The following is an 18,153-nucleotide window of genomic DNA, read 5'->3' as shown; positions in this document are numbered from 1 at the left end:
CAAGGAACGAGTACACTCGCGCATCACTACAGGTAATCCATTGCAAGAATTATACAGATTATATTACACGTGTTTAAAATAAGGGGGTGCTGGCAAAAGATTTAAAAAAAAACACATTTCTATGAAGCCTTACAGATAATTTGGTCTGAGAGAATCGTCTGCACATGGTAAAGGCAAAGTCATAGGTCAAGCTTGAGTGCTATAAGTTAAGGCTAAAAATGTACTACAAAATTCAAATCATTCAATGTATGTTACATTGTATAAAGGTGGTTAGAACACCATATATTGGTATTTTACAATAACTGTTGCAGATTTTCCGTGCAAATGCAAATTTTCCCCAGGGTAGTTTCTTGTAGCCATAACCCTGTTAAAACACTAGATGCCACCCAGCACATTGTAAGCTACCCCAGTGTGTCTAAAGTGCAAATTTAAAAAAAGGGACCATTTCAGATGAGACACCAAAATTTTGGTGCAAATTTCTGTTTGTCAACTTCGTGTATGTGCTACAATCCCGAGTTTCTGCGGGTTTGACGCTCTGCACTTCTGCAGCATCCAACCCGCAGCGGCCAGATGTTACAGCATAGTGGATGGGATTTAAGAAATTCCATGTCCACGGAGACTGACATATGGCGTGTCTTTCCAGACTGCAGCATGTCAATTTATCTTGTGGAGACCAATAGAATCTACTGAATGCGGTAAATCCGCACGGTTCAATGAACATGCGGATTCACCTGCGTGCAATAGAGGGCAGCGCTTTGGATGCAGCAAACATGCACTGTGTCAAAAGCGCTGCCACATCCAATTCGTGGGCACCCAGCCTTGGTGCGGTTTTAGGCTTTCCAGTCCAATGGTTCAAGCTGTTTGTCTACAATGTAATGTGACAGATCAACTTTCTCAAAGGTTTTAAAGATGTTGTTCACTACTTTTACATTGATGGCCTATCCTTAGGTTGGGGTCATGAACTCCCACCGATCAGCTGTTATCGGTGAAGGCGGTCACCAGCTGGAAGTACTCACTTGTAGAGCTGGCTGTCTACATGTAGTGGCAGGGTACTGCACATCAGCCTTCTATACAAATCAATAGGAGGCAGATGTGCAGTAACAAGACCCGGCCATTACAAGTAAACGACCGGCTCCACAAGGAAGTACTTCCAGTAACTGCCACCCATAACCTGTTTATGGTTTGAAAGCAGATGTTTGCATGTGGGTAAAAGTTAAACTAAGAAAAGTTAAAAATTTTAAAAGTGTGAAAAATAAATAGAGAAGTCAGCACTGCATCACATGTATTGTGATTTTAGTCTTGTGCTGGCTGCTATAAATAAAAGGGTATGGGTCAGTATTCAGACATCCAATATAATAACTGCAAGTTGTAGGACATCACCACAAGCTACGCAATACAGAATTTCCACAACTTTAAACACTGGTGAAAAACTTCAAGGCTTGTCAAATTCAGGATGGTGGTCTGAAAAAGAAATCTGGAGCAAAAACTGGTTTGTGTTTATAAAAAAAAAAAAACAAAAAAAAAGATAAAAGCAGTTGCATAGAAATCTATTTTTATTTATTATAATAATAATAATAATTTTTATTTATATAGCGCCAACATATTCTGCAGCGCTTTACAAATTATAGAGGGGACTTGTACAGACAATAGACATTACAGCATAACAGAAATACAGTTCAAAACAGATACCAGGAGGAGTGAGGGCCCTGCTCGCAAGCTTATTAAAAAAAACAAACAAAAAAAAAACATTTTCACATGTTTCTACACATTTAATAGCAAACCAAACACTATACTTTAACTGTATTTGTAGAAAAGACTAAGCACAAAAATGCATTTCCTTATGAAATGCAAGATAAAGCAGGAGTATAAAATGTGAAGAAATACTTTGTATTTCTGCATTTATTCATTTAAGACCGTGAGATAAAATGTAAAAGCTTCAGGAAGAATGTGAAATAAACAGCTGGCTTTGCTCTCAAAAGAAAGGTCTACCTTTGACCACAATTCATTAGTAGACCCGACAGTCTGAGAATTCATTACTTAGTTACACCAGTCTAGGCTTGGAGCTGTTTTTCTAGTCCACAACTCCATATTCCAGACATAGGCTTGATAAAACTGATAAAAGCGATAAAACAAACCTCTAGTCGGAGCTTAGCTTACTGCAAAATATTTCATTATTAGGTGTACTGGATAACCAACGTCCATCAAGTTCCTTTCATAGGAAAATTAGTAAACAAAAACAAAAAACAAAAAAACAAGGGAAGTTAGAACTCTGTATTCATTCAAACCACTTAATAAAAAAAATAGAATCTGAGAACTAGGTTTTCCAGGGTTAGAATGACAGAGCTCCAAGCCCCCTTTATAGAGAAGTGAATATACCAAAAGCCACACATGAGCAGGATGTATTATATTAAAAAAAAAGAAATAAAACAATCTTGTAAAATCAGAAGATATTTATTAAAAAAGCAAAGGAAAATCCCAGTCAAAAAGAACCACATGTACAGTCTGCATATAAAAAGCCCTCGAATTACACCATTTTTTTTATTACTGAAAATATCAAATATACTGCACATGAAATAATTCACTTAGAAAACATTGTCATGGTTATTAATGGCTTTCATGTGACATACTGTAATTTACATTATTTAAATTATGCTGAAAACCGCATCATCTTCCCAATGTATTGCCACAGTCATTTATTCAATAGAAATAGTTTATACTGCATTTTGTTCCTATAACATAGCACCTGGATTTCAAATATAATGACAGGATAGAAATGAAAAGTTATGGCTTGAGGTCATATAATGCATACAATTTCTGTACAGAATGTGAAGTAATGCAGTATGGATATCTCCAAATGGTGAGGACAGCACTAGTATGGCTTCTTTAAAAGATTCCTAAGCACTTGTTAGAAACAGAAGGCATCCTGCGACTTGCGTGTGCACAAAGGACGCAAATCACAGAAACCATTGTGCCTTCTCATGTATAAAACACTCAGCCAGCAAACCAATCACACCACACTTAAAATGTCATTGCTTGCTCCAATCATGCCAACCAAGCTTCCATAAGTCTGAAGCACCTCTAGCTAAAATATTCTTGGATTTTTTTTTCTTCGTCTAATCGGACAGTGTGCAAAGTTTATTTTTCTAGATTTGTTCTCTTCGTTGACGACCTCGCCCCAGCTGTTAAACATTTGCTTTGTGGCGGTAATCTGTAGGACCCTGAGAATGCACAGAAGCTGAGTGCTTTGTGACAGCACCTTCTCTTGAAGGCCTACACGATGTCTGCGATGGCTTGTCTCTTCATGTCCAGAATTTGATGGACACCTGCGTAGTCCAGATTCTTCAGCGATTGGTGGCTGTAAAACATAGAAGAATCAAATGAAAGCAGATTCATGATAAACACGTTTGTCTAGATCTGAAACACAATAGTTGTCTGGGCAGCAGTAATTGTCAATTCTGGACACAACATTTTTATGTTATCAAGTCTATCTGAACATCTAATGGATACACCCACAATAAGAAGGTTTTCAGTCACTAACATCAATTCTGAAGTCTTCCAGTCTCTTGAACTTGCTCAGATGGTTCTGTAACATTGGGTTCACAGACATATTCTTAACTTGAGCATATTTGAGGAAAGCCCAAAATTTCTTAAACCCATACAGCTGACCTGATTAAAAGAAGGACAACTATGAGTCACTAATGCAAGAACTGCAGGACAAGCCTTACAGAATAAAAAGGTATGCCTTAGCAATGGGCCATTAATCCAGAATATGGTTCATCACTTTAGATTTTCTGGATATATCAAGTTTGGATTTTAATATATTTAAAACCCGATTTGTTCATAATAAGATGAAATGTCAAACCCATAGTAGATCGATCAACATTAAGTTTTAGATTACCCGTTTCATAGTCTTTCAGAGTCTCATCTTGAAAATCTTTGAATATATCTGGTCTGAATTTCTTTTCCAGTCCGTAGCTATAAAACCTGAACAGGCATTCCAGACCGTACCTGTATACAGAAGATTTAGGATATTTGTATCACGGGCTCAACACAATCTATTTTCACAAAAGTTGTGGGTAAATGCTAGCACTTTAAGGCTCAAAGTCACCAGGGCAATTAGAAATGCTCAATCATGGCAGTCATATCTGTATACAAATTAGTAGATAGAACCCAAGAACCAGTGGGCCATGGCTGTAGTGTTGCCTGCCCCCTCTAAGTACACTGCAGGCTCCCACATGTTCCATGATGGACATGTCTTCAGCAGATAGTTTAATACATGCACCTAGTTCCCACCTGTGTGACGTGAATGCATAGGATGCAGACTGTTGTACATCTAAGGTAAGCACATTTATATTAAGCACCTTCTATTAAAATGGAGACTAATGGTGTACCTTTATTTACCCATATGCAAATTCTCTCTTCAGAGAAGGAGGATTAGAACTGTTCTGCCACCTAATTGGAAGCAGCATTCCCAAAAGTCAATATAAACCCTTCAATAAGCAAGGCTTAAACGTCTCCCCACCTTGACATGTCACTCTGCAAGGAGAAATGTTACCCCTTGGATCCCCGTCAGATGCCTCTAACCCAGCCAAAACAGATCTCAGTTTACAACGACGAGGGGAAGTACCCAGTAACACAATGTCTGCAAATTGGGATAAAAGCTAAACAATAATTTCAAGTCATGTCACAAGGCTCATTGGAGGGTCGATATTGGCTTTTAGGATTGCCATTTCCAACAGGTGGTGCTATAGAGTTGTAGCCCTCTTTGCATATTTTCCAGAGGAGCATTGCAAGGCTTAAACGTCTCCTCACCTTGAAATGTCACTCTCTGCAAAGAGAAATATTACCCCTTTATTTACCCAATAACCATAAAAAGAATGAAAAAAAAGGTGTTGGGACATGGCTTAATTTGTGCAACAAACAAGCAGAATGCTGTTGTAGGAAAATTCAGGAATTCCAGGTTTATTAAAATGTGGTTTGCAAAAACAAATACAATTTAATTTGGCACTGAAATTAATGGGATGGGGATTTAAAGGGATTGTCTAGTCAATTAAAAACAAAAATAACTTGTGAATACCTAAAGTAGCTTGCCTGCATCCTCTTTAGGGTTCATGTGAAGTTTTCTGTTGCATGTTGCAGTTTTCAGATTTTTGTAGACTTGTCTTGGCAGCCAGCAGCAACTAGTGTTTTGGATCCATCCCCTCCGCCCTCCCTGTCGGAATTCCCAACCCCAGTAATAAAGGTTTCCACATGCATCCCCATTTCACTGCTGCAGTCCCTGACCCTGTACATGGTGCCTGACTTCATAATGCTGGCTGCTGCAGTCAGGTGATTACATAACATAGCGCTCAGGACAACACCAGCATGATGGGGAGAGCAATACCTTCCCAGTGTTCCCAGCAGTCACATATTACAGCTGGGGAAAAGAGGAAGTCTGATGGGAGTTTGGAAGTTGACGAGAAGGACAATATTGAGGGGCAAGACCAGAGGGGTGTAACTTGTAACACCAGATGAAGACAGCCAAGCTGCTCAGGTCACATCACGACAAGAGTGGAAGCAGCCTTCTCCTAAGTCTATGTAAATGAGAACTACTGAATTTCCGGTCCCTAAAAGAGGGGCAAAAAGTGATGAAAACCATCAATTTTTAATGAATACACACTTAAAAATATTTTACTGATCTCTCAATTTGTTCTGTGTACGATTGGTGAGCACATTGACTATTAGAAGAGTCATTGATTATTAATCTGTATACTAAAAATCAGGCCTGGTGCGGTATCTCCGTAATCTCCGGTCCTCTCAAGACCCCCTTCTCTCCTCCACACTTATTCGCTCCTCACCCAACCGCCTCCAAGACTTCTCCAGAATATGACCCATCCTCTGGAACTCTTTGCCCCAACACATCCGACCATCAACCACATTCGGATCCTTCAGATGAAACCTGAAAACCCACCTCTTCAGACAAGCCTACAGGCTGCACTGACCCTGCTGCCTCCTCATCGCTACCGCCTCACCAACACCGGAGCTCCTGCAACCCTCAACCTACTGTCTTCTTCCCCATAATCCTGTAGAATGTAAGCCGGCAAGGGCAGGGTCCTCGCCCCTCTGTATCAGTCTGTAATGGTTAGTTTACGGTAAGTGATATCTGTAATTTGTATGTAACCCTTTCTCATGTACAGCACCATGGAATCAATGGTGCTATATAGATTAATAATAATAATAATAATAATAATAATAATATTATAAAGATCTGTACTGAACCACCAGTGCTCTTGAACAAACGGACATCTGAAGCCAATCGGTGGCCACTATCAGCTATAGCCCTCAGGTGCTGTCCAAGACTGAAGAAACCAGATGGAATGTCAAGGATATAGCTGACCAGTGGCAACTGACTACCTGCAGCAGTCAAGTGAGGAGGTAAGAAGATCGGCAGGGAACACAGGCTATGTGGATCTGGAAGTTGAGCATTTGTTCCACCCTGGGTCTGAGGAATTTTATAAATATTAGTCAACACCTTCAATCTATATTGCCAGTCACCAGATTAAAGTTAGCAGTTCATCCATTCAGAAACCTCTATAGTCGGACATACATTTCACAACAAAGGTTCTCCAGCCATATTAGAGCTTTAGTTAGGTTTATATGTTAGGAAATGAATATCAAATGTACACAACACATTGGGTGTTACACTTGCAGTGACATCCTAGTATATAAACTTTAGGTGTAAGGTCTTACTTATGGAAGGACCGCAAGTTACAAACAAACATGTGATCACAGTACCAAGTTTAGAGTGGTGGTCCTGTTCAGAGTAAAGGATTGTTCTGCCTACCTGTAGTTTTCTCTGGCTTCTTCCACAGCAAGATGTCTGAATTCCTCATAATCTTTTTCTTTCTGATAAGCAAAGGCAGATAAGCTTTTAGACCTGGTTAAGGACATGACTATTTGGAATCTGATGCATAATTTGTCTTCAACAAATAACAGTTGAGCAAGAAGGCTTAAGGTACCTTCACACATAACGATATCGTTAACGATATCGTTGCTTTTTGTGACGTAGCAACGATATCGTTAAGGAAATCGTTCTGTGTGACAGCGACCAACGATCAGGCCCCTGCTGGGAGATCGTTGGTCGCTGAACAAAGTCCAGAACTTTATTTCGTCGCTGGATCTCCCGTGGACATCGCTGGATCGGCGTGTGTGACACCCATCCAGCGATGTCTTCACTGGTAACCAGGGTAAACATCGGGTAACTAAGCGCAGGGCCGCGCTTAGTAACCCGATGTTTACCCTGGTTACCAGCGTAAAAGTAAAAAAAAACAAACAGTACATACTTACCTACCGCTGTCTGTCCCCGGCCCTGCACTTACTAACCCGATGTTTACCCTGGTTACCCGGGGATTTCGGGATCGTTGGTCGCTGGAGAGCTGTCTCTGTGACAGCTCTCCAGCGACCAAACAGCGACGCTGCAGCGATCCGGATCGTTGTCGGTATCGCTGCAACGTCGCTTAATGTGAAGGGGCCTTTATTTGTAGCATAATTGCCCAAAGATTAGGCAAATTAAACATTTTTCACAGTGCAAATTTTGCTTTATGATTTCTCCTTGGAGATGCACAATATTTATGTATATTGGTCTGTTAATCTTATCGGAACAATAATCTTTTAAATGTGTGCAGCACAGCTTACGGCTTCCGAACAAATACCTCACCATTACCAGTTTGTGTAGAGCTGATGAAGGCTAATGGCACAGTTTTGTATGCTCTGTGTCAACCGAAAAGTCAGTGCAGAGCATAAGGCTGTGTGCACACGTTGCTGATTTTTCACGTTTTTTTCGCGATAAAAACACTATAAAACCGCAAAAAAAAGCATCCCATCATTTAGAATGAATTCTGCATGTTTTCTGCACATGATGTTTTTTTCCGCGAAAAAAATGCATCGCGGTAAAAAACGCAGCATGTTCATTAAATTTTGCGGGGTTTTTTTTGCGGATTTCCCACTATAAAATGCATTGGGAAATGTCCGGAAAAAAACGCATCAAAAACGCGGCAAAAACGCATGCAGATTTCTTGCAGAAAATTTCAGGTTTTTCTCAGGAATTTTTCTCTGAACGTGTGCACATAGCCTTAAGCATTAGACCATGCAGGAAGTGTATATATCCTCTATTGTCCACTAGAGGGTGACAGAGTGCTGAACTGATAAAGCTGCAGTCAGGGATACTGCATAACTATTCACTCAGCAAGAACAAGACATCTGCCAATTATTGGCCTGTGTGTCCTTAGCGATTCTGTGTAGCAAAACACTTACTGCACTTCCCAATACTTCAAGCAATAGGAGGGGGAAAAACACAAAGTGCAATGCAGCGACATCACATTGAGCCTTCTATTAGGAATATTCTCCAATTGGAAGATGGCTTGTTGTAATCGAATATATCTATTCAGGATTAAAGGTAAAACATTTAAAAGGGTGATCCGGGATCATTTTAGTTTTCTCTCATGGGGCCCAGAACCGATCAGCATTCGACAACTACCTGCCTATCCTGTCAGTCACCGACTCGGTCACTGCCACAACGCTTCCTCTTCTGGGCTGCTATGCCAAGGGAGCGCGACTGCCAGCGTCCTGTTAATGGACTGCCTGCTGTCAGTCAGCATAACACCAGTGGTCACGCCCCATCAACAGAACAGAGAGAAGAGAAGCCACTGTGAGCTGGCAGAGACCTGCCTATAAGAAAAATAAAATAAAATAGTCCCGACGACCCCTCTAAAGATTACACAACCTATACTAGAATGAACAAGTGCATATCTTATGCTTAGCAAGACAATTTACACTCATTAGTAAAATATGCTTACCAAAATACATTTTTCACAAAAGAAAAAAATATATAAAGCAATGATCTGGATGAATATCTATTAGCGAGGAGACCTCAGTTTATCAGTCACTTAGTCAAGTACTAGTCAGCGCTTACCATTCAGGCATCTCCGCCAGTACTTATGGTATACTTGCTGTGTAAACCCATTCTCTTTTAAGAGTTCATGAGAAGGGTGCTGGAACCTGGGTAGAGCATGGGACGTTCTCCCAAAGCCGCTTACAAGCACGGACGCATCTGAGGGGGAAGCGTTGGAACTGCTAGAAAGAAATTAGACACCAGTAAATCCTCAGCCCAGTACAGAACCCGACATCTTAAAGATGAAGTCTCACCAGGTCAAAAGAATCCAGTTTTTGCTCATCTCATTTCCACAGTCCCCTTATTGGTATACCATTTTTCTAGAACCATATGGCAGATTGAAGGAAGGTGGCCATTTTTTTTTCTATTTAGTGCCATCTCTGATGGTCTTTACAAAGGGTGATGTCTTAGGCTGCATTATTACCTAGTGAGCAACACCACACTAGCATTTAGTAAAAATTGCCCACATCTCTGGAACTGTACAGTGAATTTAAATAATACACACACACTCACTTTATCTCCACATCTCTACGCATGCACACCGAATGAAATGAGAGCAATAACTGGCCACGTTAAAACAAAATTTGACCTCCTCACAAATGTAGCCAAGTTCAGGGCCCGTTCTGTGAGCCATGTAAACGATTCCCATCACTGAAGGAGATGGACAGGATTAGCACCTTGAACTTCTGTTCTACAGCAAATAACTATTGTAAAACAGGTGTCTCTTTCAGATGTGTTGAACACTTTGGTGCCAATGCAGGGGCAGTGCAGTGGAACGCTTGTCAGCCCCCACCCCAACGTGCAGCAGCATAATGGTCATTTAAAGCCAGAGATGACCATTCATCCGACCCCCAGTTAGATTCTCAGGGACTGCAGTGCTTCGGCTGGCAGCTTCGTTCTGACAGCCACCGGTCCTTTAAGTTACTTGTTCTGCGAGCACTACTGAACGCAGAGTCGTGTGCAAGGAAAAATTATGTTCTGACACCAGTGTCAGAACGGACTTTGTGAGCAAAGAGAGCGTGCGATTTCTACAGCTCCGAAGGATGGTATAAATATCCAAATGGTCCTTGGCAAAAAAAGTTCTTCACCTCTGCTAAGGGCAGTGTGTAAGAAAGTGCTTCTGAACACAGAGAGAAGTCTGCAGAGGTGAGCACTAGGCTTGAAATCATCATGGAACAATTCCAATCAGCAGAGGAGAAAATTTTATTAAAAAAAATAGTAAAAATAGATACCAATAAAAGTAAAATTAATTGAGACATAAGTAGGTTAAGTGTTTTCGAATATCCATATTGAATCAGGAGCCCCATATAATGATCCATAAAGTTCATTATAGCCCCATAAGATGCTCCATATTAAAATATGCCCCATATAATCCTGCATTAAGGTTAATAATGGCCCCATAAGATGCTCCATAGACATATTTGCCCAGTATAATGCTGCCCAAATGCTGTTTATGGCCCCATAAGATGCTCCATTAAGATATTTGCCCCATATAGTGCTGCACAAACATATGGCCCCATAAGATGCTCCATACAGACACTTGCCCCATATAGTGCTGCACAAACATTATGGCCCCATATAGTGCTGCACAAACGTTATGGCCCCATATAATGCTGCACAAACGTTATGGCCCCTTACAGTGCTGCACAAACGTTATGGCACCTTATAGTGCTGCACAAACATTATGGCCCCATATAATGCTACACAAACGTTATGGCCCCATATTGTGCTGCACAAACGTTATGGCCCCATAGATGCTCCATACAGACACTTGCCCCATTTGCTGTGATAAAAAAAAAAATCACATACTCACCTCTCAGTCGCTCAGGCCCCCGGCGCTTTCAATATTCACGTGCTGATCGTTCCGGCGCCGCTCCATCTTCAGCACTGATGTTCAGGCTTAGGGCAAGCAGTAACTACGTCACTGCGCCCTCTGACCTGAGTGCCACTGCTCAAGATGGAGCGGCGCCGGAAAGAGGAGCAGGTGAATATCGCACAGCGCAGCGCTCCCCTCCCCGTTATACTTACCTGCTCCTGGCGCTGTGCAGTCTATGCTTCCCCCACGCTGCAGCTTCTTCCTGTATTGAGCGGTCACCGTTACCACTCATTACAGTAATGAATATGCGGCTCCACCTCTATGGGAGGTACCATGTGACCGCTCAGTACAGGAGGAAGCTGCCGGCGCCAGGAACCGCGCCAGGAGTAGGTAAGTATAACTAGACAGCCCCCGCTCCCCCTCACCTGCCGACCCCTGGGTCTGACTCGAGTATAAGCCGAGAGGGGGACTTTCAGCCCAAAAAATGGTCTGAAAATCTCGGCTTATACTCGAGTATATATATTATGTGTGTGTGTGTGTGTGTGTATATGCGTGTGTGTGTGTGTATATGCGTGTGTGTATATGCGTGTGTGTATATGCGTGTGTGTGTGTATATGCGCGTGTGTGTGTGTATATGCGCGTATGTGTGTGTATATGCGCGTATGTGTGTGTATATGCTCGTGTGTGTGTATATGCGCGTGTGTGTGTATATGCGCGTGTGTGTGTGTATATGCGCGCGTGTGTGTGTATATGGGCGTGTATGTGTATATGCGCGTGTGTGTGTATATGCGCGTGTGTGTATGTGCGCGTGTGTGTGTACTATAGTTCCTGTATGGTCCACAGTGATCAATGCTAGGGAGATATTGGGAGTTGTTGCAGTTAAGGACATACTGGTAGCTGCAGGTTCCGTTCATGTGATTCAAATGTACAGTGGCTTGCAAAACTATTCACCCCCTTAGCATTTTGTTTTGCCACCTCGCCCCGAGAATTCATTTGTTTGAGGGTTTGCATCAGTTCATGTAAAGAACATGGCGCCTGCAAACTAACAAATAGGACAAAATAACTGAAAACTTCAGTGCACATAATCATTCACCACTAGTGATGAGCGCGTATACTCGTTGCTCAGGTTTTCCTGAGAACGTCTGGATGATCTGAGTATTTGTGAGTGCTCAGAGATTTAGTTTTCGTCGCCTCAGCTGCATGATTTATGGCTGCTGGACAGCCTGTGGGAATTCCCTAACAAACAGGCAACCCCCGCATGTTCTCAGGCTGACTAGCAGCCGTACATCATGCAGCTGCCTCAAGAAAAATAATCTCCGAGCACGAAGAAATACTCGGAGACCACCCGAACGTGCTTAGGAAAACCTGAGCAACGAGTATACTCACTCACCACTATTCACCACCCTAAAGTCAGTACTTTGTAGAGCCTCCTTGTGTGGAAATTGCAGCTGTAAGTCACTTTGGATAAGTCTATGAGCTTTCCACATTTTGCCACTGGGAATTTTGACCATTCCTCAAAGTAAAACTGCTCCAGCTACTTCAATTTAGATGGTTTCCTCTGGTTAACATCAATCAAGTCTGACTACACAGTCTCAATTGGATTAAAGTCTGGGTTTTGACTAGGCCACGGCAAAATATTTACATGTTTCCCCTGAAACTACTCAAGTGTTGCTTTAGTATTATGCTTTGGGTCAGTTTCTTGTTGGAAGGTGAATCTCCGTCACAGTCTCAAATCACTGATCGACTGAAACAGGTTTTGCTCAAGAATATCCTTGTATTTCGCAACATCCATCTTCCCCCTCAATTCGGACAATTTTCCCTATCCCTGCTGTATAAAACATCCCCACCACATGATACTGCCACCACCATGTGGATGGGGTTCTTGGGGTGATGAGTTGTGTTGGTTTGGTGCCAGACATAGCTTATAACTTGGTGGCCATAAATCAGGCATTAGTCCTACCCGTAATAGGTTGTCCAGGAGTCCTTAATGAAAGCACCGTCAGGAGTTAGTCCTTCATATCCTTGATAAAGACAGGAACACACAAGGTTAAAATGCCCCTCCCTCCACCAACTGCCAGTGTTTTTCCAAGTACCACATTGGGATGGATGCAACTATTTTAGAGGGAGGAAATTTAATGGGTGTGGTGATGGACTCATGGAAAACTGAAGCGGCAGGACTAATACCTACTTTCAGGGACGTCCCTCATGACAAACACCAATCAGGAGAATGCCAGAGGATACATTCAGGTTGGGACTACTTGGAGGACCCTTCTTCTGAAGGCCCTCTTTTGGCTTGAAAAAATGTCCAGTTTATAATGTCTGCAAAAAGGTTAAAATTTGTCCATGTTGCAGCTCTGCAGATCTGGCCCACCGAGGACCCTGGTCAATCTGCCCATGATGTGGTTACTGTTCTAGTAGAATGGGCTCTGATGCTGTCCGGAGATCTTCCTTTTGCTGAATAGGTTAGACTAATCACTGACCTAACCCTATCCTGCCAACATTGCTTTTTACATCTTTTTTCCCGCAAATTGTAAGAAAAGATTGTGATTATTTGCTGGTCCTTTGTGGTTTCCAGGTATCGGAGGACTATCCTGACATCTAAAGAATGAAATGCAAGCTCTTGACTATTTTTTATAGTTTTGGCAGAAGGAGGTCAAGACTGATCATATGGAAGGTTGTTACCACTTTTGGTAAGAAGGCTGGATCTAGCCTTAAGATTATGCAGTCATCTAGGGTTCTTCTTAGGTATGGATCTTTGATGGATGTAAGGAAGGGATCCTTTTTTACCCCTTATGTGTTCCTGTCCTTATCAAGGATATGAAGGATGACCTCCTGATTGTACCATCAGGAGAGACGTTCTGGAAAGTTCAATTTTGGTCTTGTCTGACGACTACACCTTCCTCCATAGATTTTGGAAGTCTCCTACATGTTTTTTGGCAAAATCAAAATGAGCCTTACAATTTGTGTGTGAAGGTTTTCTGCTCCTTCTTCTAATAAGGCTACCTCTATGGAGAGTACAGCTTCTTGTGGTCATATGGACAGTGTTTTTGGGAACTCTGCAGCTCCTTCAGGGTTATCTTTGGTCTCTGTGCTGCCTCTGGAGCAATGCCCTACTTGCTCAGGCTGAGAGTTTTGGTGGGCTGTCCTCTTTTAGCAGGTTTGTTGTGGTACCGTGTTCTTTCTAATGGAAAATGGACTTGATGGTCCTCTGAAGGATCAGAGATTGGGATTTATTTTTTTTAAATAACCTAATCCTGACTTGTTTGGAGATGTCCCTGATCTTCATGGTGTTTGGTTAGTGGTGTCTCTTTGTTAAATGGTGTTGCAGCCTGTCCATATACACACACACACACACCTTTTCTGAAAGGCCACAGACCATGTGACACTGATATTACACACAGGTTGACTTCCTTTCAATAAGCATGCGATTTATGAAAGCAATTGCTTGCACCAGAACATTTTAGGGGCTTCATAGCATATGCCAAATTTTAGCCATTTGATCCCATATATCTATGCCTATATTTTTCTCACTTGACTCCATCAACTTAGACTATTTAGTGCTAATGCATCTCTCACACACAAACTGGAATACAAAATTACATTACAACCTATGTGTAAATAAGTAACAGAATAGGTAAAAAGCCAAAAAGAGGGGGCAATACTTTTTGGAAGCCATTGTAGATGGAGCGGACCCAAAACTGAAATTGATTACTGAACTCTGCTTGGTTTTTTTATTCCTGTAATCACAGTGTCTTTGGCACTGCATTCATGTACTGACCGTGGTTCTGGTTCATGTAACAATCTAGAACATGCGTCATGTTAAGTGAAAAATCCTAAAAACTTAGTTTTGAGGTTATGAGGAGGATTTGGAACAGTTTCTGCTACAAAAACTCAGTGTAAGTTTGGATGTGTTGACACTTTTTGGAGAAGCAACTCTCCAAACCCTTCTCAAAACTGTTCTGATTATGTATTAATGTACTGACTGTGGTTCTGCTGATGTATTCATGAAAGTACCCCTCCAGATTGTAATTCTGAAACAATGTTGCAAAGTTGTGAAACCATGCCTCAGAAACCAAGTCTTTCAATGCATACTCTCCTATAGAGTCACACTTGGCTTGCAGGTTTAAATTTTAGCTCAGTTTTTAACTTCTAAGTGGAGACCGTAATAATTTTATAGCTCTTGGAAAGAACTGTGCGTCGCAAATTAATCCCCATATCAATGTAGAAAGTAAAAGCATCCCATGACAAATTTGTCAAAGAAATGTATAAAATGGGAGTTTACCAACGTACTCATTTTTGAATGGCAAAATTTAAAATGGGCTTTTTCTGTATGTGACATTAGCGTAAACAGACATGATAGATGGGCATAGCCTTGTTCAGGACAGAGCCACTAAAGTACAATGACAAATCCATGTATTATAAGAATAGCTATTCATCTGAATGGACATCATGGAACTATACTTTTCCAGCAGTAGCCATAGCCACCACCTGACTGAAAGTTCTGAAAAAGGTGACATTCTGTTGAAAAATCTAAAATACTAAAGAAAAATACAAAATGTAATGAATCAAGTAACAATTTACCTGACAGATGAGGTTGTTTGTTTGTGTTCTCTAGAATCCATTACCCAACCAACATGAGATTGAAGAGGTGGATTTGAACTGTAACGGGTCTTCCTTTTTCTTGGAGTCTACAAGAAAAAAAAAAAGCAAAGCAGCAAATTACATGACCGATCTACCTTAAGGAGTCACCCAAAATCACTGTTGCACTTTTGATGTGGCTGAGCAGTTCAGAGCACCTTTCCACCCATTTGCCTCCACATTCCTGTGACCCCTGCAAAGCCAGAGTTTTCAGAGTAGAGGTGACAGAAAACAAGTACTGTATATACGCGAGTATAAGACTAATATAAGCGGAGGCATCTAATTTTACCACAAAAATTGGGAAAACTTTTTTCTCAAGTATATGCCTGGTGTACATTGCCCACTCATCCCCATCCTGGTAGGCATGGCCCCCATAAAAAAACAAAAAAAATAAATAAATCCATCCTACTTTCCTTCACTGGACTCCCTTGCAGTGTCTTGTTCCGATGACAGCAGCTGATTTATGCTTGTAAGCAGAGCATGGCATTGACAATATGCCCTGCCTACAAGCAGAGGACAGCTGCCAGAATACTCACTGTTCTCCATGAGGGAACTATAGGAGTGGAAAGCAGCGAGTATTCATTGATCTTTAGTGGCAGGTACAGTAGTCGCACCCGTCGGCTTCCTGCAGCTGTCAGGTGATCACATGTGCCCGCTACTAAAGAGAACAAATATTCACTGCCCTCCACTCCCATTGGCATGGAGGGTAGTGAATATTCATTCCCTTAAGTACTGGGCACACGTGATTGCCCAGCTGCTGTGACTACTGTGCCTATTAAAAAAATTAATATTCACTGCCAGCACAGTGAATATTAATTTCTCTTTAGCAGCGGGCACAGACTAGCCACAGAAGCTGGCTCCTGCCTACTGTGACCCGCTGCTCCGCCTCCATCTAGTGTGACCCTCATTCTAGTATAAGCCAAGGGGGGATTTATCAGCATAAAAATGTGCTGGAAAACTCTGCTTATACACAAGTATATACGGTAGGTTGGAAGGTGCACCGAACAGGTTGGCCACACCAGGGATGCATAGAGTGCCTCTGCTTGCTTTGAACAGTCATTTTGTGCTGATAGGAATCCCTTTAAAGCAGATTCCTAGCACTCATGTATGCGCTCAACATTGGTTTTACATGATTTGCAATAGGTTATCTAGCTTTTAAATTTTGCCTACCCTTCTGAAATGGTTCATCAAATGAAGAATATATTTTACAAGATGCTTTTGAAATAGGGCTGAGTCTTATAACATTTTAATTGCTCCAACCAAACAGCAATGATAGCTTTAGAGGGCAGCGGTTCTTATTCACTGGTTTCAGTGTATGCTATGTTATGCACCTTCATGCCATTTCCCTGGCTACAGCTTTTAATAGGTTTCTCCCAGTCAGCTCTTGAACAGGTAGTGGAAGAGATAGGCTGAAGCCTCTTCTATTGGAACTACACTGGAGATTCTGCACACAACATTCTAATAAGCAGACCGGAATGGGAGATTTTTTTGAGGGGGGCCCTGCAACAAAAATTAGTGCATAGACTCATCCTCAATTGCATGTGGGGATTTACAGAGGAACAAGGAAGATTGAACTGGGCAAGTTGATAAATCAGAGTTGCAAAGAGTGATTTGAAAAGGAGGTAAAGTCATCCTGCAAGTGACCGGAAGTCAGACGACTAATCCACATCACAGAATCACACAATGAAGGTTCATGAGGTATTCAACCCAATTGATCTTGGCTGAAACTAATTACTTTGCTAGCATATTTCCGGCGAGCTAGCATACGTGCAAAAAATAAATAAATAAATAAATCACAATTCTGACTGCTACGTTCATATAGGCAACACAAGCTTTACAAGTCAACGTCTACCATAGAAGTATGCTGTAATAGAAGTATGGTACATGAAAAGTTCATGCGTTTCATGGAACAGTAGTATAATGGGGTGGGAGAACCAAAAAACAAAAACTACACAAATGTTTTTGTCTGTTTTACCTGGTCATCAATAGATTTAGCATATTTCACAACAGGATAAAACCTTGAAGTTTTAGTGGGATCTTGAAGATGTGGTGTACGTGGGGTCTTCGGTCTTGTAGCTGGGAGGGACACTGGGGATTCTGGACCTAGGAGATTATAAACCTGGAACGCTTCAACGGGTCCCAGTGATTCTGAGAATATTTTTTCGTGACCTATTTTACTTCATGTTAGTGGTAAAATTTCTTCAATATGACTTGCGTTTATTTATGAAAAAAACGGATACACTTGCCAAGTTCTCACGGTCAGCTGATCGTGAGAACTGTAGCACACATGACCGCCTGGGTTATCTCCGGTCACTTGCTAAGTTCTCACAGTCAACTGATAGTAAGAACTGTAGTGCAGATGACCACCGGAGACAGTACTCTGGTGGTCATATATAAACTCCGCTGTGTCTGGATGTCAGGCTGGATGGTGGCAATAATGCCACCATCCAGATGTAGCAGAGCTGGACTCGTCATGGGACACTATGGAGCATCTCAGCAGACTGGTATGGTATATTGTTGCCTTTTTATTTCTTTTACAAGAGATCGAGAGCTTCGGTGGAATGAGCGCAAGTATGGTTTAATTAAGAATATTAAAGGAGTCTCATTATTTCAATTAAATGACTTTATTCTGGCTGTGTCTTTTACCGTGTAACTATAGGATTAGTACTGGATAGATGTCTTATAGATGCTTCTCTATTACCAAGCTGTGGGCTTGATGACACTGGACAATAAAAAGGTGACATCAACCCCACTTGCCACCCCTACAGGG

At 41.6% G+C, this 18,153-nt stretch overlaps 1 protein-coding gene across 2 annotated transcripts; it reads right to left on the bottom strand.

Moving 5' to 3' along the window:
- Positions 1-2,387: 2,387 nt before the first annotated feature.
- On the bottom strand, positions 2,388-15,435 carry LARP1B (La ribonucleoprotein 1B). 2 transcript variants are annotated; one of them, XM_069745745.1, is made up of 6 exons: positions 15,327-15,435; positions 8,951-9,111; positions 6,824-6,885; positions 3,899-4,008; positions 3,539-3,666; positions 2,388-3,355 (listed from the first exon to the last, which is right to left on the bottom strand). In XM_069745745.1, the coding sequence occupies exons 2-6, from the start codon at positions 8,951-8,953 to the stop codon at positions 3,083-3,085; spliced, it is 576 nt and encodes a 191-aa protein (XP_069601846.1). In that variant the 5' UTR covers positions 8,954-9,111; positions 15,327-15,435; the 3' UTR covers positions 2,388-3,082. The 2 variants fall into 2 exon arrangements, with proteins under 2 accessions (XP_069601846.1, XP_069601845.1); XM_069745744.1 differs by lacking the exons at positions 8,951-9,111; positions 15,327-15,435 and having other exon boundaries at positions 6,824-7,202.
- Positions 15,436-18,153: the final 2,718 nt, after the last annotated feature.

The sequence above is a fragment of the Ranitomeya imitator genome, chromosome 1 (assembly GCF_032444005.1).
Source record: "Ranitomeya imitator isolate aRanImi1 chromosome 1, aRanImi1.pri, whole genome shotgun sequence".
Taxonomy (NCBI): Eukaryota; Metazoa; Chordata; class Amphibia; order Anura; family Dendrobatidae; genus Ranitomeya; species Ranitomeya imitator.
Note: the sequence above shows the minus strand (reverse complement) of the source record. Positions and strands in the feature narration are given on the sequence as shown.

What these genes read in the sequence shown, in the direction of transcription:
- LARP1B (XM_069745744.1), bottom strand. Translation starts at nt 7,008, where the DNA reads ATGTGTGAAGGTACCTTAAGCCTTCTTGCTCAACTGTTATTTGTTGAA. An exon ending in GAAGCCAGAGAAAACTACAG is followed by an intron (nt 4,009 to 6,823) that starts GTAGGCAGAACA and finishes TTCTGTATACAG; the next exon opens with GTACGGTCTGGAATGCCTGT. An exon ending in TGGAAGACTTCAGAATTGAT is followed by an intron (nt 3,356 to 3,538) that starts GTTAGTGACTGA and finishes TATGTTTTACAG; the next exon opens with CCACCAATCGCTGAAGAATC.